The following is a 25,499-nucleotide window of genomic DNA, read 5'->3' on the forward strand; positions in this document are numbered from 1 at the left end:
CCTATTTATTCCAGAACCCTCACCCCATTCCCCTCTCTGATGAAGGGTCTAGGCCCGAAACATCAGCTTTTGTGCTCCTGAGATGCTGCTTGGCCTGCTGTGTTCATCCAGCCTCACATTTTGTTGTCTTGAGTCCTCAGATAGGACAGGTTAAACAATGGGCAAACCTTGCCTGATGCAAGATAATATAACAAAATATGAGCTTATGCACTTTGGCAGGAAGAATAGAGGACTTGTATGTTATTCAAATGGAGAAACCCTGTTAAAAGCTCCCAAGTGGAGGGATTTGAGAGAGCTTGTGCACAATGAACTAACATACATGGTCAGCAGGCAATATGGAAGGCAAATGAAATGTTGGCCTTTGCTTCAAAAAAGAGTATGGGCTATAAAAGTAGGGAGTTTTTGCTAAAACTATATAAAGCATTTTTCAGATCGCAGCTGGAATACTGGGAAGAGTTCTGGGTCCTTTATCTAAAGAGAGATATACTGGCATTGGAGGCAGTCCAGAGAAGCTTGACCAGGTAAGCGGGGACTGTTTTATAAGAGATTAAGCCAGTTGGAATGTAAAAGAATGAGAGGTGATCTTATTGAAATATGCAAGATATTTATATGGCTTGACATAATAGATGCTGAAAGATTGTTTCCCCTTGTGGAAGAGTCCAGGGCCAAAGGGCAAAATCTCAGAGAGGGGTCACTCATTTATAGAGATGAGGAGGAATTTCTTCTCTCAGAAGATTAGTAAATCTGTGGAGTTCTTTACTGCAAATGTGTAGAGGCTGTATAAGGGAGAATATTCATGGGTGAGACAGGCAGATTTTTAATCTGTAAGGGAATCAAGAGTTGTAGGGAAAAGGCAGAAGTGGATTGGAGACTACCAAATCAGCCATGATCTCATGACTTGATAGGTTGAATGACTTTTATTCGCTCCTGTGGCTTATGATCTAGCAAAGGAGAAGGCCATTCACCTCACCATGTACATGCAGCTCTTGGAAAAGGTTATCCAATTAATCCCACTTAGTTCTTTCCCCATTTCCCTACAAATATTTCTTCAGTTCCCTTTTGAACGTTACTGGTGAATTTGCTTCCACTGACCTTTCAGACAGCATGTTCCATATTACAATTCATTGCATAAATAAGTTTTTCTTCACGTCATGTGTGGGTCTAAAACAGAGCTTTATACATTGACTTCATGTCTTATACATGACTTCCATCTCCTCCGTTATCGTTTTAATTCCTTGCTTTTATAGTTGATCATTTGCTTTTAATTATTTCTACTCTTGGACCTCTAAATCTATTTGGTCATTCACAATTCTATGCTTCTTAACCCCAGACCCAACGTAATGATTTCACAACAACAGCCGAGTTGGCATGCCCAATAACACCAAGGATTCCGAGCCAGTACTGAGTATTTGGTCTGACTGCAGGCTCTGAACAAACAAAAATCAGTTTGTAGACAAGTATAGGCACTTTATATACTATATTGGCCAAATTCGTATCAAAGAGAAGTGGCTGTTTTATGACAAGAATTAGGATGCAGTTAAATATCAATTACATGAGCCAAGCAGGGATGTGGTTACCAGCTCTGCACTTCAATATTAAAAGGGCAGCATGCATTTTTTGAATAGCAAGTTAGATATTCACTTATTAAAAGGTAAGATGCCAGAATTGGAAGGGAATGCAAGATTGAAAGAATTGTTTCTCTTCTGCAATGGTTGTTTCAGTTCACAAGCCAACATCCAAATATTCACTAACATTTAGTAAACACAGTGAGTTACAGATATTTAAAACAGAAGGATGGTTTAAATGTCTCATTTCTCAGCCAATGTCCAAAATGTAAAATCTCAGTTGCAAATTGTTTTGCATTGCATACACAAAGAATCATCAAAGGAACATATTGTGATTTAAATTGATACTTTTAAAAAAATATATTCTTTTTACACTTGGGTTTTGGATTTTGGGTGAGTGACATATTAGTTTTCTATGTGGCTGAAGTTAATTGTTAACTTGTAAATAGTTATGTAGCTACAGCACTTTCTTTTAGAAGTTTGAGAGTTTCTTCAGCAGCATCAATAGGTTTTTGTATATCTGATTTGTCTACCTTAAGATGTCTTACAACTTAGCAAGTAAACCAATTGCACTTTAAAGGTATGTTAGAAATTTCTAGACCAAGACTTTTTAAGCTTATGGGAAAACACCTATAGCTTGGTTTATCTTTGTTTATGAAAAGTACTGGGAAGATCTTACTGAGGTAAGCGGCACAGCAGATGGTCCTGAAAAGGGAAGAATGTACTAAGATTCGATTTCCTTAAAGTAAGGAGTTACTGATAGTCCCAGATATACTAGGATGAAGCCACAGAGGTTACTTGAACCGGAGTACATTTAAAGTCACGTGTATAATAGCTCCAAGAAGAAGATATCAGTGTTTCCAGACTCAAAGTTCAAGTCACAGTTGCCTTAAGCCCACTGATTCGTTAGGAAATAATTCATTTCTCTGGTCAGAGTACTGAACAAGGAATGCTTTTTGGGATTTTTGTTTGGACTTGGAGTATTTTGAGTTTAGTGGGATTATACTTTTACTATGTATGTAAAACTCTGTGCAATAAATAAATGTTTTGGTTTATTCTGTTTTACACTCATTTCTTGAGGTAATAACCTTCTGTTTTATCATGAAAGCAAAACCTGAAATATTGAATGCTTAAAATCACAGTGAGAGATTAACTTATTAAAACCAAAGATTAACTTATTAAAACCAAAATAAAACAAAATATGACAAAATCAAGTCGCATTTCAGTTGGAATTAGAATTGTCAAATATCATTAGCTGGAATCATAACAATTGGTGGCTCCTGGCTGGATCTTTGAATTTACTGGAATTAAAAGGGATTGGTCTCTTTCTTTAAGCGTTGTGGTTTTGAAGGAAGTAAGAGTGGATATCACAGAGTCATAAATATAATGGAGGTATGACCATAATCCCCACTACTTCTCAGACGTAGGTCTGATGTCAAACTTGAGAATTGAATACGTTACACTCTTGTTCCAAAGCGGCTGAAGGGATAAACCCTGCAACTAATAAACCAGCCAGTTAAACCCCAGGTGGCGGAAAGGTTTTGTAGAAATGGCAATCAAGGATAACAGCAGAAAAAGGAATATCAGCACAACATTAGTTAGAGACAAACTGAATTTAGGTAACTTGGTTTGAGTATTTTGATGAGGTAACAGATGTTCACGGAGGGTAACACAGCTTAAAAAAATGGGACAAGTAGCAACATGGATATGAAACTGTGAAAACATTTGCTCAACCAAGATCAATTTGTTTCAACTGTTCAATTAAAAACCAAGATTAGCACCCTCAAATGTTATTGACTTGTGCCAAAACAAAATCAGACCACATGAAACACAATGAATAAGCTAACCTGCCTCAAATTTATCCAGTGTATTCCCTCCTCTGAACCACTGCAATAACTTCCACAGGTGAACAGGAAAGATATTCCAAATACTATGAAAGCGAGAGGTACATTTGCTCAAATGGAATGTGCAATTGGCACAGTTTTTAAAATTTTAGAAGAAAATCAAGTACTTGTTACATCTACTCACGTAGCTAATGGAGCCTTCATGTCCTTGCTTTCACTTGCATACATTAGGGAAGATAATCCCTGCAGACGGTCTCCAGGAAACCCCAGTAAGTTGATGATTTTCAGCAGGTTAGGAGGTACCATTGATATACAAAGATGGAAAAGCCCGTAGCCAAAGCTGACAGCACCTTTCAGTCTACTTAGTGACTCTTCTTGTAGAGATACAGCAGGAATATGGTTATCATTAGCCCGATCAGACGTCAGAGATTCCTGAGATCTTTTTTTATGCATTATCTGTAGTGCATCAATTTCTGCATAACACTTATTGTAAATTTTCCATGCTTTTCGAAGGATCCATCCACCTTTAATATATGCTTTAATTTGGAAGGAGAGAAACAGAAGCAACAATTACTTTTTCACCTCTAATTGTGGCACAATTAAGCTAAATTGTCGAAGACCACCAAAAAACATTAAAGACCTGCTGGAGGAAGATGCGTAGTAACCCTCTCATTTCCCCCACCACAAACATACACAATCCACTAGTCTATTTGGTATTTTGCACTCAGGACAGGACACCATTTGATCTGTGGTGGCGAGCTAGTAACGTGGCAAGAACGCTGATAACCTCTGCATAGCGAAATAATGTGGAGGTGCCGGTGTTGGACTGGGGTGGACAAGGTGGGAAGTCCAACAGGTTTATTTGAAATCAAGCTTTTGGAACACAGCCCCTTTGTCAGGTCAAGTGCAGAGAGATCAAAAGGTTGTACAAATGATGAGAGTGGGGTGTCAACAGGTTGAGTGATGGGAGGGGATAGGTCAGTCCAGGGAAGACGGACAGGTCAAGGAAGCGGGATGAGGTTAGTAGGCAGGAAATGGAGGTGCGGCTTGAGGTGGGAGGAGGGAATAGGTGAGAGCAAGAACAGGTTAGGGAGGCAGGGACAAGCTGGGCTGGTTTTGGGATGCAGTGGGGGGAGGGGAGATTTTGAAGCTGGTGAAGTCCACATTGATACCACTGGGCTGCAGGGTTCCCAGGCGGAATATGAGTTGCTGTTCCTGCAACCTTCGGGTCGCATCATTGTGGCACTGCAGGATGCCCATGATGGGCATGTCGTCTGAGGAATGGGAGGGGGAGTTAAAATGGTTCGCGACTGGGAGGTGCAGTTGTTTATTGCGAACCGAGCAGAGGTGTTCTGCAAAGCGGTCCCCAAGCCTCCGCTTGGTTTCCCCAATGTAGAGGTAGCCGGGTACAGCAGATGCAGTATACCACATTGGAAGATGTGCAGGTGAACATCTGGTTAATGTGGAAAGCCATCTTGGGGCCTGGGATGGGGGTGAGGGAGGAGGTGTGGGGGCAAGTGTAGCACTTCCTGCGGTTGCAGGGGAAGGTGTTGGGTGTGGTGGAGTTGGAGGGGAGTCACGGAGAGAGTGGTCTCTCCGGAATGCAGACAAGGGTGGGAATGGAAAAATGTCTTTGGTGGTGGGGTCAGATTGTAGATGGCGGAAGTGTCGGAGGATGATGCGTTGTATCCGGAGGTTGGTAGGGTGGTGTGTGAGAACGTGGGGGATTCTCTTAGGGCGGTTATTGCGGGGGGCGGGGTGTGAGGGATGTGTTGCAGGAAATACGGGAGACGCGGTCAAGGGTGTTCTCAACCACCGCGGGGGGAAAGTTGCGGTCCTTGAAGAACATGGACATCTAGGATGTGCAGGAGTGGAATGCCTCATCCTGGGAGTAGATGCGGCAGAGGTGGAGGAATTGGGAATAGGGGATGGAATCTTTGCCGGGGGGCGGGGGGGGCGGGGGGGGGGGGGGTGTATTCTAGGTAGCTATGGGAGTCGTTCGGTTTGAAACAGACATCAGTTACAAGCTGGTTGCCTGAGATGGAGACTGAGAGATCCAGGAAGGTGAGGGATGTGCTGGAGATGGCCCAGGTGAACTGAAGGTTGGGGTGGAAGGTGTTGGTGAAGTGAATGAACTGTTCGAGCTCCTCTGGGGAGGAAGAGGCGGCGCCGATACAGTCATCAATGTAACGGAGGAAGAGGTGGGGTTTGAGGCCTGCATAGGTGCGGAAGAGAGACTGTTCCACGTAACCTACAAAGAGGCAGGCATAGCTTTGTCCCAGGGTGTCGGTGAAGGGGGACTGGTTGGGCCTGTGGGACAGGAAGAAGCAGAGGGCCTTGTCATGTTTTGCTTTTCTTTTGTTTTAATTCCATGGTCTTTTACTGAAATTCAAATGTAATGCTGTAGATAACAAGGTGTAGAGCTAGATGAGCACAGCAGGCCAAGCAGCATCAGAGCAGCAGGAAGGCTGCTTTTTCGGGCCTAGACCCTTCTTCTACACCTTATCTCAGATTCTCCAGCATCTGCAGTTCCGACTATCTCTATAATGCTGTAGATTTGGTTTTAACAATGGAATAAAGTTTCTTGTGTGAAAGAAATAACATTAAAATAGAATAAGCCAAACTGTTTTCATATAAATTAAATTTCAAGATTTCAAAACACAGTAAAGTACAATCCCATCAATCCCAAATGCACTCTTTTACAGTACTCACACCTGAGAATTCCCTTCTTATCACATCAAAGGGCTCAACTCAATTGTTGTTCCAATTCTCAGTCTCAAGAATCAGAGAGCCTCATTTTTGAACTTTAATTCAACTGATCTTAGACATTCTCAGCTTCAAATAATCCCTTCAGGATTTTAACCAAATAATTTTGGTCTGGAACCTTCAAACTAAATTTCTTACAATTAGGCAACATATTTCCCAAATATTCTCACTTCACAGAGTCACTGAATTCCTACAGTGTGGAAGCAGGCCAGTCAGCCCATCGAGTCTATACTGACCCACCTCCCTACCCCATCCCCATTTTCCATGGCTAATTGACCTAACTTTCACATTCCTGGACACTATGGACAATTTGCCATGGTCAGTCTACCTAATCTGCATATTTTTGGACCGTGAGGGGAAACTGGAGCACCTGGAGGAAATCCATGCAGACACAGAGAGAATATGCGAACTCCACACGGACAGTCGCCTGAGGGTAGAATCAAACCGGAGTCCCTGGAACTGTGAGGCACCAATGTTAACCACTGAGCTACCATACCACCTTCTTCAGGAGAAGCTGTTTTACACATCCAACTTGAACCACAAACAAAAACAGATACAAAACCGTTCTGAAGAAAAGGGACAACTACAGTTACTGGAAACGCTCAGCAGATCTGGCAGCATCTGTGAAGGAGAAAACAGAGTTAACATTTTGGGTCCGGTGACCCTTCCTCAGAACTAGAGGAAGGGTCACTGGACCCTAAATGTTAACTCTGTTTTCTCTTTCACAGATGCTGTCAGACCTGCTGAGCTTTTCCAACAACTTTGTTATTGTTCCTGATTTACAGTATCTGCAGTTCTTTTGGTTTCTGAAGAAAGGTCAATGGACTTGAAACATTTGACTCTGCATTCTCTTCACAGAAGCTGCCAAATCTGATTTTTTCCTGCAATTGTTATTTTTGTTTCTAATTTCTAGCATCTGCAGTTCTTTACTTTTCTTTTCTATCTTCAACCAGACTTCTGCAAACTGAATGGAAACCATAGGTTATGGAGAACCAAGCTATGGAGGTTTCCCCAAGCCAAAAATAAAAAAATTCCAGATCCTTCCTAAGCTTAATAAACTGCCATGTTTACTTTGTTCTTCATAAAACTCTCTCAATATAACAAATTCTTATTAACTTCCAAGAACATCCTTTCTCATACTGTTTTTCTTAAACAAACCACAACTTCAGAAAACCTTAGGAGTTAACCTTCTCCATAGATGTATACCAAAAAACCCACATGCCACTAACTCAAGCTCCAAATACAAAAGTAAATGATATCAGAAATAAATAAATCATATACCTTGCATTACACTTTCAACACAGGAACATTGAAATAATAATCTCAACCTGAAATGACAACGTACCAGAGAGCTCCTGTTTTACAAAGGAAAGTACAGCAAGATAGACCTGACAATCTGCAATGATGATTTGCCTTTGGAGTCTATCAACGTCCAATGCACTGGGCCTCTGCATATCAATCTGTTAAATAGAAGGAAAAGAACAAATTTAACATGGAGTAACAAGTGTAAAGAGCCCAATTATGGTCAGCTTTGGTCTTCTCCAATGGTCAGACAACTTTGTTATCAGAGATACACAACTGAGATCTGTGGAATGAAATACATAAAGACTGATGAGTCTATCAAGCTTTGCCTCCAATAAAGCTCGAGAATCTACAAAGCCTATGACATTAGTTCTTCTGTTATGAAATTATTTTGTGTTTGCAACTACTGATGGACTAATTTTTTCAATAAAATCTTGTCCCTAACAAGCAGAAGTACCAAAATTAATTTTACTTACTGGTGCAGAATTCAGATGGAAACATCTATTGTACCACAACTAGTTTTCATATAGGACTTCAGTACAAAAAATTAGTAGTTTGGGTAAAATGTTCAGAAAACAGTAGAAATAATGCAATGAAACAGCTCAGCTTGCTCATTCAATTTTAGTAATGACCTCTTCCTGTAATTAACCATGGTGGATTTGCAGTCATAGCACTATTCTGGGTTTAAAAGTATTGACTAGGACCTTTATTCAAATTATGTAAAATACTGCACTCCTGTAATGTACTCCTAATGTACTAAATTGGCAAGCACTGGGATGTTGGATGAAATGGACTTGGTACAAGTTAAAATAAGTGCAGCAGATGTTTGGATAAGCTCAATCCTATTTAAAGTGCTAGTTGGGAGGTCTGGCAGAAAGGCACTCAATGCAAGTCAAACAGCAGAGGTTGTCAGCGAAGGATTTGAGGCAAAGACAGGGATGAGTTTACATAATCAAGAAATCAAATCAGATCTTTGGTTTTACAAACAGTAAAAGGAGAAAAGTATTTTTCATGTACACTGTCTTGAGTTCTAAAGTTGTATCTATAATACATAAATTTAGACTCACTAAATTCCTACTTAATTTGCATTGCTTAATTCAAAACATCAGATCATTCATTTTTTAAACAGGAAACCAATTTTGAATCACAGTATAAATAATTTGTTTAGTTGTAGTTGCGCTTCTTTAAGAAGGATGCAGCATCGATACCATGGGTGAAGAAATTTAATGGAAATAATTCCAAAGATAAGAGGAGTTAGTTACATTTAGTCATTAGAGGTTTAGGATACACTTGAGGAGATGAGCTCTTTTCACTAGGGCACTGAAGGTTAAGATTAAGCTTTGATAAGTAACTGGGAGTAACTATTTTTATCACTTCTAGGTCAGCAGCAAGACACTGAAGGCATAAATAAAGACTAATTTTGTATATTAAATGAAGAATAATGCTAGAAGAACAGAGAATGTCCGACCGCAAAATGAAATTCATAGGTTTTCAAAAGAACAAACAAATTAAAAGTTCACAACCATGACAGACAATATAAAAATTCTCTATTTAAGAATGTCTGATACTGCAGATAATGAAATTTTATACCCTTATTACTGTGTAGTGCTCCTAGGCTTAGTGGCAGCATTTCCAGCTAAAGAATCTACATATCCTCAGCACCAAGTACTCAGCTCTTTGGACATTGTGTCACCATCCAGTGGGATATCCATATCTGATCAAAGTAGAGTTACACCTTCCCCATCATTCAGAATCTTAAATGAATTGAATTGGTTGACACAGTGATTCTGTGGTTCAGCATGTCGCTCTCATAGCTATATTGGGCAAAGATGCAATAGACGGATTTCTTTTGTACATTTAGATTTTATTCATTTTAGTAATTTTAACTAGCTTGCTACTCTGTCCAATTCCAAATCAATTTTAATAAAGCTAGAACAATGATATCCAATCCAATATCAGGCATACTGAGATAGGCAGTATGAACAAAACAAGGTATGTTCAGTGGTCTCAGCATGCTCTTTAAACAAATGTGCAATCATTGCTCGCCTTGTTCAGTATTTCTGGATGAGTTTAACTTTTTTGTGGCCCATACATATTAAACATGGATGCTTGTGGAACATTTGCTTTATTGGTTTATATTCTTTCTGCAAACAGAGACGATGAAGATAATCAGCAACTCTGACCTGGATACTAAACTGCTAATAGCATCAACTAACACTCAGGTTATTAACATATAAATAGAATAAATAAGCTTCTCAATGACAATTATGGGAGAGGGTAGAAGGTAGGTAAGAGCAGCATTGAGTATTCATCTGCACTTAGCTTTGGTTAATGGTAATACTATTGTTGATTGTGAGGGAGTTCAGAGATGGTAATGCCACTGAATGCTAACGAATGATGGCTGGATTGTCTCTTATTGGAGATGGTCATTTCCTAGTACATGTAGCACAAATATTACTTGCCACTTATCAGCCCAAGCCTGAGTCGGCACGGATTTCTTCATTAGCAAAGAGGTTTAGATTAGAACTGTTCACAAGTGTTTGCACATCCCCAACTCGGAACCTTAAGGTTGAGGGAAAGTCATTGATGAAGCAGCTGAAAACGGCTGGACGAAGGACTCTATCCTGAAGACCCTTGAATGACAGTGTGTGGAGCTGGAGTATCACAGCAGGCCAGGCAGCATCAGAGGAGCATGAAAGTTGACGTTTTAGGTCGGGACCCTTCTTCAGGAAGTCATCCGAAACATTAACTGTGTTGCTCCTCTGATGCTGCCTGGCCTGCTGTGTTCCTCCAGCTCCGTACTGTTTTATCTCTGACTCCAGCATCAGCAGTTCTTACTACCCTTGAATGATACCTTGTGACTTGTATTTTAACATGGAGAGACAGTTGAACTGTGGTAACCAACGAAGCCAGTTAGAGATAATGGGAACTGCAGATGCTGGAGAATCCAAGATAACAAAGTGTGGAGCTGGATGAACACAGCAGGCCAAGCAGCATCTTCGGAGCACAAAAGCTGACGTTTCAGGCCTAGACCCTTCATCAGAAAAGGCTTTTCTGATGAAGGGTCTAGGCCCGAAACGTCAGCTTTTGTGCTCCTAAGATGCTGCTTGGCCTACTGTGTTCATCCAGCTCCACACTTTGTTATCAATGAAGCCAGTTAGCTCTTTTTGAGCTCATGAAAGGTCTGATGAGCAAAATATCTTCTGTGTGTTGTAAATCTCTAGTTTAGCCTGCGCGCTCAACAACTTAACCCTGCCATTTCAGCACTTTCAACAAGCTCTAACCACCAAAATTCTTCCTGTCCCTTCTCAGTACTCCAAGTGGATTATTCCCATCAGGAATAAGCCCTTGTCCATCCTGGAAATCATCCCATCATACAGAACCATCCCATGTATCAGAAATGCAACACTGGTTCTTCCATCACACAGTCCAAGGCACAAAACAGTGCTCCCAAATTTAACTGTTAGTAACTTGTATTTCTTTCAAATTGGTATACTATTTCAATTTAGAAGGACGGACAGATTCTACTCCTTCGCCTATTCCTCCACTAGTCATGATAGAACATGAATTATGAAAAGTTATACTGCCAATTAAAAAATAGACAAAATAGCTCCAAGAGAAACAAGTCAAACAGATTCCTCAAGTGTTTTTTTTAAATATTCACGGGATGAGTAACTAACTGGCTAAGCCTAAATTTATAGCCCATCCCTGATCACGCAGAAGGCAGGTAAGAATTAGAATTCTATTGTTATGTGTACTCAAGTATAGAAACTAATGGGTACAGTGAAAAGTGTACAAAGTTGCCGTCTTGGTTCAAAAGCAGAACTTTAAAACAAAACAACAGAAATAAAAGAAAGTCAAAAAAGGTGAGAAAAACATCCAGAGCTTAAAGTCTAAGTCTTATCTCCATAAAAGGCGTTTGGAACCACAAATGCAGGCACCCGGGCCTAGCAATGGCCTGGAGTCTTGGTCCGCCTGGGCAGAGCCACATCCGCCGCCGCTGCCTCTGACCACTGGGAGGCTGCCGCCATTCCGCGCATGAGTCGCTCTCGCTGCCGATCCAAATCGTCAGGAGGAACCACATCCACTTCTGACACCACCTCAGACTGCCTGGAGGCTACCGCCATGCCAATGCTGCCAATTTAACCCTCCGCAAAAGGCTTTAAAAGAGAAGAACGAAGAGAAAACAATAAAAAAGCAAAGAGCAAAAGTAAAAAGAGAAAAAAAAAAGAGGAAAGCATGCAAGGAGGGCACTGGGCTCGCTCGGGAGCCAACACAGAGCCCTGTTATTCCACTGCCATCTTGTATTCAAGAGTCAACCGCAGTGCGGTGGGTCTGGAATCAGGTGTCGACAAGACCAGGTATGGAAGGCCCTATAAGTCCTGAGTAAACCAGATGGGTTTTTCCATTAATCAACAACGGAATCATGTTCGTTAGAGTCTAATTCCAGATTTTTTTTTAAAAAATTGCATTCAAATTCCACTATCTGCCACGACAAGATCCAAACCCAAATCCCCATAACATAACCTGAATCTCTGGATTTGCAGTTCGGTGATAATACCACTAGGCCATCGCCTTGCCAACAAGAAGTTAACGAATGAATAATTTGTTTGATTGAAAAAAATCTCACAAAAGCAAATTCTGCACAGAGTGTTATCTCAAAATAACTTTGACCAAGCAACAGTTACAGTCAGAAAAAAAAGAATTGCTCACAGATTGTCCAAATGCTATCTGTAACTGAAGTCACTTTCCACAGAAGGCAGGAGATTCAAGTGTCACCACGGCAACTTCTGGTCATTACAAATGCAATGCTTTTGCTGATGTAGCCAATGTCCTCTGCTTTTTAAAGTGTTGTCTTCAAACAGCTCAAGAGTCACATATCCAAACAATATTGTAATTTAATAAATCACTATATCCAGCCTATGACAGCATAAATTACTATTTTAGGTAACAGATCTCCGTAACAATATTATGCTTGCTTCCCTCAATATTGTCTCCTTTTCCACTGAGCAATCCTAATGTAGATTGGGTGATTGGTATAATAAACCTCTCAGTCAGCAAATGGGATCAAACCTTCCAGACTGTTCTAAGTTCAAGAGAACTTAGCGTTTTAAAATGGCAGTTTACAGACTTCTGCACTTAACAAGCTCAAGACTTTCAAATCGCAACCACTGCACCCAGGTTTTTGGATAGATGTGATTATTGTCATTTTGTGACACCTCTGCTAGACATATCTTGTGACTCTTGTACTATTATCATCTCCTTTTAACTTACACCATTATCTATTTTGTCATCCAATCTCTCCCACCAACTTTGTTTTATATTTTGTATCTCTATTTGTTTGTTAATTTGGGTGGAGGACAATCTACACTGGGCCTCAACATCTATTTCCTTGGCTCGTCCTTCAACTCTGTGCAGTTAAGAGTCAACCACATTGTTGGGATCACATATAGACCAGCTAAGGACAGCTGTTAGATTTCCTACAGGAAGTTAGAAAACCTGATGGGGTTTTCTCCCCCCAACAATCGGCAATGGTTTCATGGACATCACTAGGCACTTAATTCCAGATTCTCACTGAATTCAAATTTCACATTCCGAAGCAGATTTGAACCCAGGACCCCAAAATATTACCTGGGTCCAGTGGTTGGGCCTCAGCTATTCAAAATAAATATCAATAATGTGGATGAAGGAATTTCTATGTTTGCAGATGAAACAAAATTACACGGGATTGGTGTAAACTGGCTTCAAGGTGCTTAAGTCAAGTAAATGAATTGTCAAATATGTGACAGACACAGTGAGGATAAACGATAACATTTCCTCCATGATAATCCTCAGCACTGGCACCCCATAAGGATGTGTACTCAGCCCCCTAATGTACTCCCTATACACTCACAACTGTGTGGCCAAATTTCATCCGAACACCATTTACCAGTTCGTTCACAATACCATTGTTGTAGGTCAGATGTTAACAATGAGTCAGAATACAGGAAGGAGACAAAATGCTTGGTGTCATGGTGCAAAGATAACAATCTCTCCCTCACTGTTAGCAAAGCTAACAAAATGATTATTGACTTCAGGAAGAAAACAGGAGGACACACCCCTATCTACATCAACTGAGCTGTGGAGGACAGGGTCGAAAGCGTCAAGTTCCTAGGAGTGACGATAACCAACAATTTGTCCTGGACCTCCCAAATAAACGCAACAGTCAAGAAAGCACAACAGTATCTCTTCTTCCTCAGGTGGCTTAGGAAATTCAGCATGTCCATAAGGATCCTCACAAACTTTTACAGATGCACAACAGAAAGCATTCTATCTTAATGGTTTAGTACAGCAACTACTCTGCCCAGGACCATAAGGAACTAAAGAAAGTTGTGAATGTAGTCCAGACCATCACACAAACCAACCTCGCATCCACGGACTCCATTTACATTTCTTGTTGCTGCAAAATAGCAGCCATCATCAAAGACATTTCTCACCCCAGTTATACATTCTTCCAACCTCTTCCAATAGAGAAAGGATACGAAAGTTTAAACATACATACTGACGGTTCAAGAACAGCTCCTTCCCTGCTGTTATCACACTGGTGAATGGACCTCTCTAATGGATGTGAGTTTGCTCGCTGAGCTGGAAGGTTAGTTTTCAGACGTTTCGTCACCATTCTAGGTAACATCATCAATGAGCCTCCGGTGAAGCGCTGGTGTTATGTCCCGCTTTCTATTTATCGGTTTAGGTTTCCTTGGGTTGGTGGTGTCATTTCCACCAATGCAGGAAATGACATCACCAACACAAGGAAACCTAAACAGATAAATAGACAGCGGGACATAACACCAGCGCTTCGGAGGCTCACTGATGATGTTACCTAGAATGGTGACGAAACGTCTGAAAACTAACCTTCCAGCTCAGCGAGCAAACTCACATCCAGAACCTCAACCTGAGCTACAAATCTTCTCAAAACTCGCTAGGACCTCTCTAATTTTAAATCCAAGGTTGATCTTGCTTTTGTGCACCTCCTGCGTAGCCGTAACTTTGTATACCTTGTCTAACACCCTTTATATATCCTTGTCTGTTATGATCTGCCTGTACTGCACACAAAACAAAACTTTTCACTGTACTTAGGTATATATGACAACAATAAATCAAATCAAGAACAGTGTAACATGGATAAGTTTGAAGTTACCTACTTTGGTGGGAAAAACAGAGTGGTAGATTGTAATTTAAAAGATGATAGATTGAGAAACATCAATGTGCAAGAACAACCTAGGTGCTCTTGTGCACAAGTCACTGAAAGCAAGCATGCAAATGCTGAAAACAGTTAGGAAGGAAAATAGTATGTCAATTTTCATTGCAAGGGGATTAGAATACAAAAACAAGGATGCCTGACCACACCCACAGCTTTATAGGATCTTGGTGAGACCATTATTGTGAGAAGTTTTAGCTTCATTTCCTAAGAAGGGACATACTTGCCACAGAACTTTAGCAATGGTTAACCTGATTGAAGCCTGGGATGACTGGATTGCTGTACGAGGTCAGCTTGGGTCAAGTCTGCCTGAATTCATTGGAGGTTAGAAAAGTGAGAGGGGTTCTCATGGAAACACAACATTTTAATAGGTTTGGACAGAAGGTATGCTAGGATTATGTTTCTTTGCAGATGGTGGTGGGGTCTACATCAGGAAGTCATGGTCTCAGAATGTTAAAATAGGCCTTTTAGTACCATGATGAGAAACAAATTCTTCATTCAGAGGTGGAAAACAACTGGAAGTCTCTATCCATATAAGATTGTTGAGGCCAAGTTAGTGAATAACTTGAAGAAAAAAAAAATCAGTATGATATTGACTGATCGACCTGGTTTGATAAGTCAAACAGTCCGCTGGTGCTGCTTTTTTTTTGTCCTCTATGCTTCCCACAGATGTATATGAAATCAAGCAGATCATACATCTTTCATATAACAAAGCAACATAGAAGTTAGGAGAAGGAGTAGACAATTCAGCCCTTCGACCCACTCTGCCGTTTAATATGACCATGGCTGATCTTATCCTGATCTCAACTCCACTTTCCAGCTGGCTCTGTACAGCACTTTATCCCGCCTTTCATTAGAAACGTGTCTATTTCTTGCTTGAATCTGCTGACTGATTCTGCCTTCACTGCACTCTGTGGCAGAGAGTTCCACAGATTCTCAACCCTCTGAAAGAAGTCATTTCTCGTCACCTCAGTTTTGAACCGTCTCTCATTTTATATCTCTGCCCTCTTGTTGAGATGTTCCCCCCTTGATGGGATAATCAACATCCAACTTATCCTTCCACTTTAGCATTTTATATAAAGCAACATTGGTAGAGTGGTAGAAACATTGAAAGCTAGGAACATAGCAGGATTAGGCCTTCAAGCCTCTTCCGCTATTTAATATGATCGTGGCTGAACATTTAGAAAGCAGTGGCAGGATTAATGAAGGGGAAATCATGCTTCACAAATCTGTTGGAATTCTATAAAGATGGAACTAGTAGAGTTGACAAAGGGGATCCAGTTGATGCAGTATATTTGGGCTTTCAGAAAGCATTTGACTAAGTCCCACATAAGAGGTTACCATACAAGATTAAAGCCCATCAGACTGGGGGAAGCATACTGAGATAGATAGAAAACTGGTTGGCAGAGGAATTAATGGGTCCTTTTCAAATTGGCAGACAGTAACTAGTGGGGTGCCACTGGGATCGGTGCTGGGACCCCAGCTATTCACAATAAAATATTAATGATTTGGATGAGGTAACAAAATGTATCATCTCCAAGTTTAGAGATGATACCAAATTGGGTGGGAGGGTGAACGAGGATGCAAAGATTCTTCAGCATGATCTGGACAGGCTGGATGAGTGGGCAAATCAATGGCAGATGCAGCACAATTTGGATAAATGTGAGGTTATTCACTTTGGAAGCAAAAGCAAGAAAGGCAGATTACGAATTGGACAGCTGTAAATTGGGAGAGGGGAGTGTGCAATAGAACTTGGGAGTCCTTGTGCACCAGTTGCTAAAGGTAAGCATGCAGGTGCAGCACTGCCAAGAATCTTTCCATTAGCCCTGTATTCTGCTTTCAAATTTGTCCTTCTAAAATGAATCACCTCACTTTTCAGGGTTAAACTCCGTCTGCCACTTCTCAGCTCAGCTCTGCATCCTATCAATATCCCTTTGTAACCCAGAACAAACCTCCACACTGTCCACGATGCGCCCCACCTTCGTATCGTCCGCAAATTTACTAATCCATCCTTCCACTCCTACATCCAAATCATTTACAAAAGTCACAAATAGAGGACCCAGAAGAGATCCTTGTGGTACACCAGTTGTAACTGAGCACCATGTTGAATATTTTCTGTCCATTACTACCCTTCGTCTTCTAAGGGTCAGCCAATTCTGAATCCAGTGGGTGTGTCCAGAACCAGTGGTCACAGTCTGAGGATTCGGGGTAGACCATTTAGGATGGAGATAAGGAGACATTTCTTCACCCAAAGAGTGGTGAGCCAGCGGAATTCATTACCACAGGAAGTAGTTGATTCCAAAACATTGAATGTATTCAAGAGGCTGCTACATATAGCTCTTGGGGCGAATGGAATCAAAGGTTATGGGGAGAAAGCAGGATTAGGCTATTCAGTTGATTGCGATGATTGGTGGAACAGGCTCACTCCTCCTGCTCCTATCTTCTATGTTTCTATGATCATAGAACTCAGTACCCTGTTCCCACACTCTCCCCAGACCCTTTGATGCCTTAAGAGCTAGGAAATATACTGCATCTAACTCCTTGAAAACATTCAATGTTTTGGACTCAACCATTTTCTGTAGCATAGAATTCCACAGGCTCACCAGCAGCATTCCCTCCAATTTTCCTTATGGCTGTGCGGGCCTCAGAGTTGTGTGTGTGAAATAGCTTCAGGCACCAGAAGTCAATGCCACAACTAGAACGTCAACATCGACCACCATATGCTCATCGAAGTTCATCGAATGCCTACAGTGTGGAAACAGGTCCTTCAGGCCAACAAGTCCACACTGGCCCACGAAGCATCCCAGCCAGACCCATCCCAACCCATCCCCCTAGTCTACACATCCCTGAACACTAGGGGCAATTTAGCATGGCTAATCTACCTAGCCTGCACATCTTTGGACTGTGGGAGGAAACCCAAGCACCAGGGGAAACCCATGCAGACACGGAATGAATGTGCAAACTTCACACAGACAGTCGTCCAAGGGTGGAATTGAGCCCGGGTCCCTGGTGCTATGAGGCTGCAGTGCTAACCACACGTAGAACCTTAGAGTGGCTGTGCGCATGCTCAGGTGAAGATATTTCTCTTCATCTCATGGAATCAGTCTGCTAAGTCTTTGTTGTACTTCTTTCATAGTGAGAATTCCAGTTGTGGTCTCAGCAAAGGCCCTGCACAATTGCAGCAAGACATTCCTGCTTCTGTACTTGAATTCTCTTGCTACATAGGCCAACATACCAACTCCGTTCTTCATTATCTGCTTATCTTGCATGCTTATTATCAGCAATTAGTGCACAAAGACACCAAAGTCCCATTGCACCTTTCCCAATCTACCATCATGCAGATTGAAAAAATCAGACACTGTTGGAGAAACTCAACAGGTCTGGTAGCATCTGTTGAAAGAGAAACAGAGTTAATATTCTGAATCCTGTAACCCATCTTCCTTCTATCCACAGACACGCTGAGTTCTCCAGCAATTTCTATTTTTGTTTTAGATTTCCAGCATCTGCAGTTCTTTACTTTAGATTACCATTTAGATAATAATCTGTCTTCCTCTTTTTGCTACCAAATTGGATAACCTGACATTTATCCAAAATTAGCCGCTATGAAACCAAAGAGAATTGCTGCATTCTTAAAGAGTCTTCGGCTCACCACGTCTATGCTGACTAACAAACACCAAACTACATTAATCTCATTTACCTACACTTCATCCATAGACTACTATGACCTGGTATTTTAAGTACTGATTCAAATGTTTCTTAAGTGTTGCGAGAACACTTTCCAACACCACCTTTCAGGCAACATGTTTCATGTTTCTACCACCCGTTACGTGAAAAAAATTCTTCTCAAATCCCCCTAAATCACTTGCCCCTCAACTCAAACTTATACCCTCCGGTGTTAGACTTGTCTGCCATGGAGAAGAGATTCTCACAATCTACCCTGTCTATGCCTCATAATTTTGTATATCTCAATCAGCTTCCCACTCAGCCTCCGCTGCTCTTAAGAAAAAGAAACTCAGCCTATCCAGTCTCTCCACAAAAACTAAGGTTTTCATTACAGTCAACATCCTGGTGAATCTCTCCTGCACACTACTGTGCAAAATGGTGTCATGGGATCTTAGATGAGGACTTTACTTAATATCTTTTCCCAAAAAAACAGCATCACCAAGAGTGCTGCACCACATCAATGTTGAACAAAAATGCAAACTTTTTTTAAAATTCACACATGGGATGTGGACATTGCTGGCTGGCCAGCTTTTATTGCCCATCTTGAACCGCGGTAGCCCATATGCTGCAGGTTGACCCATAATGTCCTCAGGGAGGGAATGCCAGAATTTTGACCCAGCAACACTCAGGACAATGAGTAGCTTAGAGGGGAACTTGCAAGTGTGGTGTTCCCATGTAACTGTGACCGTTGTTCTTATAAATGGAAGTGGTCATGGGTTTGGAAGGTGCTGTCTTATGGAGCCTGAGTGAATTTCTGCAGTGGATCTTCGAAATAGTACATACTACCACTACTACTACTAAGCATTGGCGGTTGAGGAGGGGGTAGATGTGCTGCCAAACAAGTGGCCTGCTTTGTCCTGGCCACTGTCAAACTTCTTGAGCTGCACCCATCTAAGGAAGTGGGCAGTATTCAATCATACACCTGCCTTGTGTCTTGTAGACAGTAGACAGGCTTTGGGAAATTAGAAGTGAGTTACTCACCAACTGCTTTTGTAGCATCTATGTTTATGTGCGACAAATTGAGTTTCCGATCAATGGCAACCCCGAGCGTGTTGATTGTGGGCGATTCAGTCATGGTAACACCATCAAATGTCAAGGAGCAGTGATTAGATTGCCACTTGTTGGAGGTGCTTAGTAGCTGGCATTTGTGTCATGCAAATGTTACTTGCCGTTTGTCGACCCAAGCCTGGATATTGTGCCAGCTATGAGTATGTGCTCAACTGTATACATTGAAGGTGCACTTGAACACCACCTATCCACTTTCTGTTTTAACAAAGCAGACGTTTGTGATAACCACAGTTGAAGTGTAAATATACCGTCAGAATAGAAGATATAGTATTGCAGCAAAACACTTGAAATGCAATATATAACGTAGAAAAAAACCTTCGTTGGCAATAAAATGGGGCAAAATTCGAGTAAAGCGCTTTATAATCCAGACTGGAAATGTATGTATAAAAATGATCCTTTGTTCTCAATGTGGAACAAAATATGCAAATAATCTTGAACAATACAAATGACTCTGACTTCATTATTGCTGCCTGTTGCATTAATGTCAAAGCTGACTCACTAAAATACCCTAGACAAGGTAAAAGCAGGAACAGTGCTCCCAGTGACTGGGGGAAATCCAGAACCAGGAGTTATAATCTAAGGATATTGGATATTTTTCTTCACGCAAAGAATGATAAGTCTGTCGAATTCTCTGTTACAGAAAGTGGTTGAAGCCATAAACGTTGAATGTTTTCAAGTAGATGTTAGTTTTAATTCTTGAGCTAAGTGTATCAAAAGGTAAGGGGAGAAAGCAGGAAGAGAGTACAGAGTTGGCCAATCAGCCATGATCATATTGGATGGTGGAGCAAACTCAGAGGGATGAATGGATCACTCCTGCTATTTTCCATACTTCTAAAAGAACTTCTTGCAATTCAAACTACGACAAATTCACTTGTCAAATTGAAAGCGGTCGGAAGAACGCTCCAGTCGCATTGCACCCTGTGACCAGAAAGGTCCATTAACCAATTTAGAGTTAATAAAGCACTGTTAAAAGTTTGTGTTGCATTAGATTTTTGGATACCAAGGGCAGTCATAGATACGGAGATAGCGCTGGAAGTTGCAGTTGAGCTAACAGAACAGCCACGATCGTATTGAGTGAGTGTGTTGGTTTTACAGCTTGAATTTTGCTTTTATAAGGAATGCAACTGTCACCAGCTAGACCAGTATTTATCACCCATCCCTGGTGGCCCTTGAGAAAGTGGCGGCAAGTTGTCTCCTCGAACCGCTGCAGTCTGTGTGCTATAGGTAGACCCACAATGTGGTTAGGGAGAGAATTTCAGAATTTTGACTGGTGATATTGAAGGAGTGACAGTATATTTCAAAATCAGAGGGAGAGTGGCTTGGAGAACCTGCAGGGGGTGGTGTTCCCATGGATCTGCTACTCTTGTCCTTCTTGATGGAAGCGGTCGTGGGTTTGGAAGTTGCTGTGTAAACAGATGTGGTGAATTTCCACACCAAAGGTGCACACTGCTGTTCCTATTTTCTTACCATGTAAGATACATTGGCAGCTAACTACCACCTCACAACCTCCTATTCAACAAGGTTTTTAGCTTCTGGCTGACAGATACATGTTGCATATGGGCAAGAGAATTCTCCTGCTCTTCCTTATAATAGGTGCAGGGAATCTTTCACAATCACCTGAGAGCAGGCAAAAACTCTGTTGCACAAGTCATTCAAAAGACGGCTGTAATTTAGACAAAATTGTCAGTCAATGAAGTATGACCAGATAATTTATTCTAGCATTCTTTAACCAGTGTGAGTAAATGAATGAGTAATGGCCAAGAAAATGGAAGAATTCCCCTGCTCTTCTTTCAAATAGTGCCACTGAATCAATTATGCCTTTAATTAAGCATCTCATATCTCCACATTAAAGCCCTCCTTTAGTGCTTTATATCAGTGCCAGCTTGGATTGTGCACTCAAATTGGGGCTTGAGCCAACAATTATCTCATTCAGAGGCATTGGAAACACAGCATGTGTATTGTAATAAAGAGGACTTCACATACATTTACGACAAATTGGCAAAACATGTACAGAATACTTCTTAATACAAACTAAGTGAAAAAGCACTTTAATCCCAATGATCACAGACTGATACAACGAAGGAATGAACAGCAAAGCAACAGCGATGCAGGAGGAGTGGAACCAGGCTCCCTGATACCTTGTCCCAACTTGCTACAGCATGAGGATTAAATAAAATTTGTCAAGATGCACAGAGAGAAATTAGGACAGATAACCAAAAGCTCAATCGGAAAGATAGGTTTTAAAGAAAAAGCTTATAAAAATCTGATAAAGTCACAACCTTGCTTTGTTTTTGTCATTACTCACATTTTTTGTTTTTATTTTAAGGTTTAAGAAGTATCTTAAAAGAAGAGAATATGTACAATCAGTAGGAGAGGGGAAGAGGTGCAGAAACAGAATTCTAGAGACATAACAGCTATAGTACTACAATCTACACAAAAGTCCAGCAAATTGCCCAAGTATGTCCTGTCTATGAAAAGCTAGACAAATTCAAACCACCCAGTTACGTCTGTCAATCTAATCTCAATAATCAGTAAACTTATATAGGGTGTTAGCAACAGTGCCATCAAGTAACATTTGCAAAGAGAAAGTTGCCATAGTCTTACCGGGCCATAGGCCTGCTCTCTACGGTGGCAACGGTGGTAATTTAACCTGAGCGTCACCATGCCTTAAGTGATGGGACAGTCTTTCATGGATTCATACCTGCTGAGTTTGCCATGTTAAACTTGCAGCCCAGTCAACTGAGCTAGCTGACGCCTCCAGCTACCCTGCTCAATGGCATGCAGTTGTGGTTTTGCCAGGCAACTGCACTCCTCATCTCATTACAGTCCTGGCTCAATGAAAATCCCAGAAGAGCTGAACTGAACAGGGCAGAGAGATTTGTGGTCCTTGGCATCAAGGCAGCAGCAACAGAATCAAGGCATCAAGGAGACCAAGCAAAGCTGGTGTCAATGGACACAAGGAGGAAACAGGGAATCATTCCCACCAGAAAGGAAGATGGTTGTAATTATTAGCTGTCAATTATCTCAGCCCCAGGACATCAGTGCAGGCATTTTCCAGGTAGTGCCTGGGCCCAATGATCTTCCATGCCTCATCAATGACTTTCCTCGATTGTGGTTGTTGGAGGTCAGCCAACTTTGTCCAGCACATCTCTTCAAAGTTCCTCAATGTATTGTCTCTGGCCTGATCATCTTCATTTGCTTTCTCAATGACATTCCCTCCATCATAAGATCAGAATTGGAAATATTCATTAACAACCACACAATGTTTAACATCATTTGTTGTGTGCATCTCCTCAGGCACTGAAGCAGTCCAAGGGAGCTGGACAACATCAAGGCTTGGACTGTCAACGGTGAGTAACATTCGCACCAGGCAGTAGTCATCTCCAACGAAAGAAAATCTAATGATTGCCCTTTTACATTTAATGGCATTACAATGCTGATTCCCTCATTATCAGTAATTCGGGAGGGGTTATCATTGATCAAAAATTGAACTGGACGAGCAAGAGGTCAGAATTTAGGATTACTCATCTTCTGTCTCTCTACTACTTGCCCACCATCTACAACACGCATATCAGCAATGTGTAAAGAACATATCATTTTATTTACTTTTGATTTGTAGACCAAATGGAAAACACACAATTTTAAAAACGATAGGGGAAGGAATTGTTGCATTCAAGTTACTGAAACTCATTGTTTCTGCTTTGTTCAACCAGTTTTGGGGGAGGTGCTTGAAGATGGCATGGCGCCAGTTGGTGTATGCAAAGACATTTGGCTGGCAACAAGCAGCTGATTGGTTACAGTTGCACGAATCAGTTATCAATGCCAAAGGGCATTAGCTTGCTGACAACTCTGACTGGTTCCAAGGTAACTGAACAGCTCGTGGTATGAGTAACAAAGAGAAGCGTTCGGGGATGAACAACAGCAACAGTAGGATAAATACCTGAAGAGTTGGGCCTGGACCTAGATCAGGCCAATCAGTGAGAGCAGCAGCAACAGGGAGAAGGAGAGCGAACCTGGGGAAGCACAGTGGAGCTCAATCTAGGGACAGAGCTCCAGAGGTGATATCATGAGTCAAAATGTCACATTGGTTTCACTGCTCAGGAACCAGGTTTGCAGACTGAGTGATTAGTATCTGGAGATATCATGTACTTAACTTTTGCAACTGCAGTTGTACAGAATGAGAGAGTGAGAGACTTGAGTTTGGAGATGAGTGGGTACGGTTGTGTAATCAGTTCCTGGATTATTGTCTGTAGTTGATATGATTGATTTAGTTGATAAGGTTTGAAATGGAAGGAGAATTTGACTCTGTGGAAGGCTCCTCCCGTGATGTGGGAAATCAGGGACACTTCCAGCGTGTTCGTATACAGGAAGCGTGTTCAACTGCAGCTCCTGATTTTCCACACGGAGCACTTGGAACAGTGGACAGACTGACTATAGAGCATCCATGAGGCTGAGATTGTTGTGGATGGCACATTTAGGGAGCTGGTCACACCACCAGTACGAGTTACACAAGCAGAGAAGAATTGGGTGACCACCCGGAAAGGCAAAGGGAGAGTGCAAGCATCTTTTGTGGTCATGCCCCTCAAAAACAAGTATACGGTTTTAGAAAAGCTCAGCAGGTCTGGCAGCATCTGTGAAGGAGGAGGAGATTGCAGAGCCTTTTGCTTTGATCTTTATGTTGTCATTATGTTCAGGAATAGTGCCAGAGACTGAAGGATAGCAAATGTTGTCCCCTTGTTCAAGAAGGGGAGGAGAGACAATCCTGGTAATTACAGACCAGTGAGCCTTACTTTGGTTGTGGGTATAGTTGTGGGGAGAGGATTATAAGGGATAGGATTGATAATAATCTAGAAAGGAATAATTTGATTAGGGATTGTCAACACAGTTTTGTGAAGGGCAGGTCGTGCCTCACAAACCTTATTGAGTTCTTTGAGAAGGTGACCAAACAGGTGGATGAGGGTAAAGCGGTTGATGTGGTGTATATGGATTTGAGTAAAGCATTTTATAAGGTTCCCCATGGTAGGCTACTGCAGAAAATACAGAGGCATGAGATTGAGGGTGATTTAGCGGTTTGAATCAGAAATTGGCTAGCTGTAAGAAGACAGAGGGTGGTGGTTGATGGGAAACGTTCATCCTGGAGTTCAGTTACTAGTGGTGTCCCGCAAGGATCTGTTCTGGGGCCACTACTGTTTGTCATATTTATAAATGACCTGGATGAGGTGTAGAAGGATGGGTTAGTAAATTTACACATGACACTAAAGTCAGTGGAGTTGTGGATAGTGCGGAAGGATGCTGCAGGTTACAGAGGGGCATAGATAAGCTGCAGAGATGGGCTGAGAGGTGGCAAATGAAGTTTAATGCGGAAAAGTGTGAGGTGATTCACTTTGGAAGGAGTAACAGGAATACAGAGTACTGGGCTAATGGTAAGATTTTTGGTAGTGTGAATGAGCAGAGAGATCTCAGTGTTCATGTACATAGATCACTGAAAATCACCACCCAGGTTGATAGGGCTGTTGAGAAGGTGTACAGTGTGTTAGGTTTTATCGGTAGAGGGATTGAGTTTCGGAGCCATGAGGTCTTGTCGCAGCTTTACAAAACTCTGGTGCGGCCATACTTGGAGTAGTGCATATAGTTCTGGTCGCCGCATTATAGGAAGGATGTGGAAGCATTGGAAAAGGTGCAGAGGAGATTTACCAGGATGTTGCCTGGTATGGAGGGAAGGTCTTACGAGGAAAGGCAGAGGGACTTGAGGTTGTTGTCGTTAGAGAGAGGGAGAATAGAGGTGACTTAATAGGGACATACAAGATGATCAGAGGATTAGATAGGGTGGACAGTGAGAGCCTTTTTCCTCAGATGGAGATGGCTAGCACAAGGGGACATAGCTTTAAATCAAGGGGTGATAGATGAAAGACAGAAGTCAGAGTTAGGTTTTTTACTCAGAGTAGTAAGGGCGTGGAATGCCCTGCCTGCAACAGTAGTAGACTTGCCAACTTT

At 41.6% G+C, this 25,499-nt stretch overlaps 1 protein-coding gene across 3 annotated transcripts in view; it reads right to left on the reverse strand.

Moving 5' to 3' along the window:
* The window catches only part of ttc39c (tetratricopeptide repeat domain 39C), a 111,191-nt gene that overhangs the window by 41,041 nt on the left and 44,651 nt on the right, over positions 1-25,499 (reverse strand). For all 3 annotated transcript variants that reach the window (XM_048529948.2, XM_048529951.2, XM_048529950.2), the window contains 2 exons: positions 7,521-7,635; positions 3,594-3,945 (listed from right to left, as the gene is read on the reverse strand). In XM_048529948.2, the coding sequence (XP_048385905.1) occupies positions 3,594-3,945; positions 7,521-7,635 (467 nt within the window). The remainder of the gene's footprint in view (positions 1-3,593; positions 3,946-7,520; positions 7,636-25,499) is intronic.

This window comes from Stegostoma tigrinum, chromosome 5 (assembly GCF_030684315.1).
Source record: "Stegostoma tigrinum isolate sSteTig4 chromosome 5, sSteTig4.hap1, whole genome shotgun sequence".
Classification (NCBI taxonomy): domain Eukaryota; kingdom Metazoa; phylum Chordata; class Chondrichthyes; order Orectolobiformes; family Stegostomatidae; genus Stegostoma; species Stegostoma tigrinum.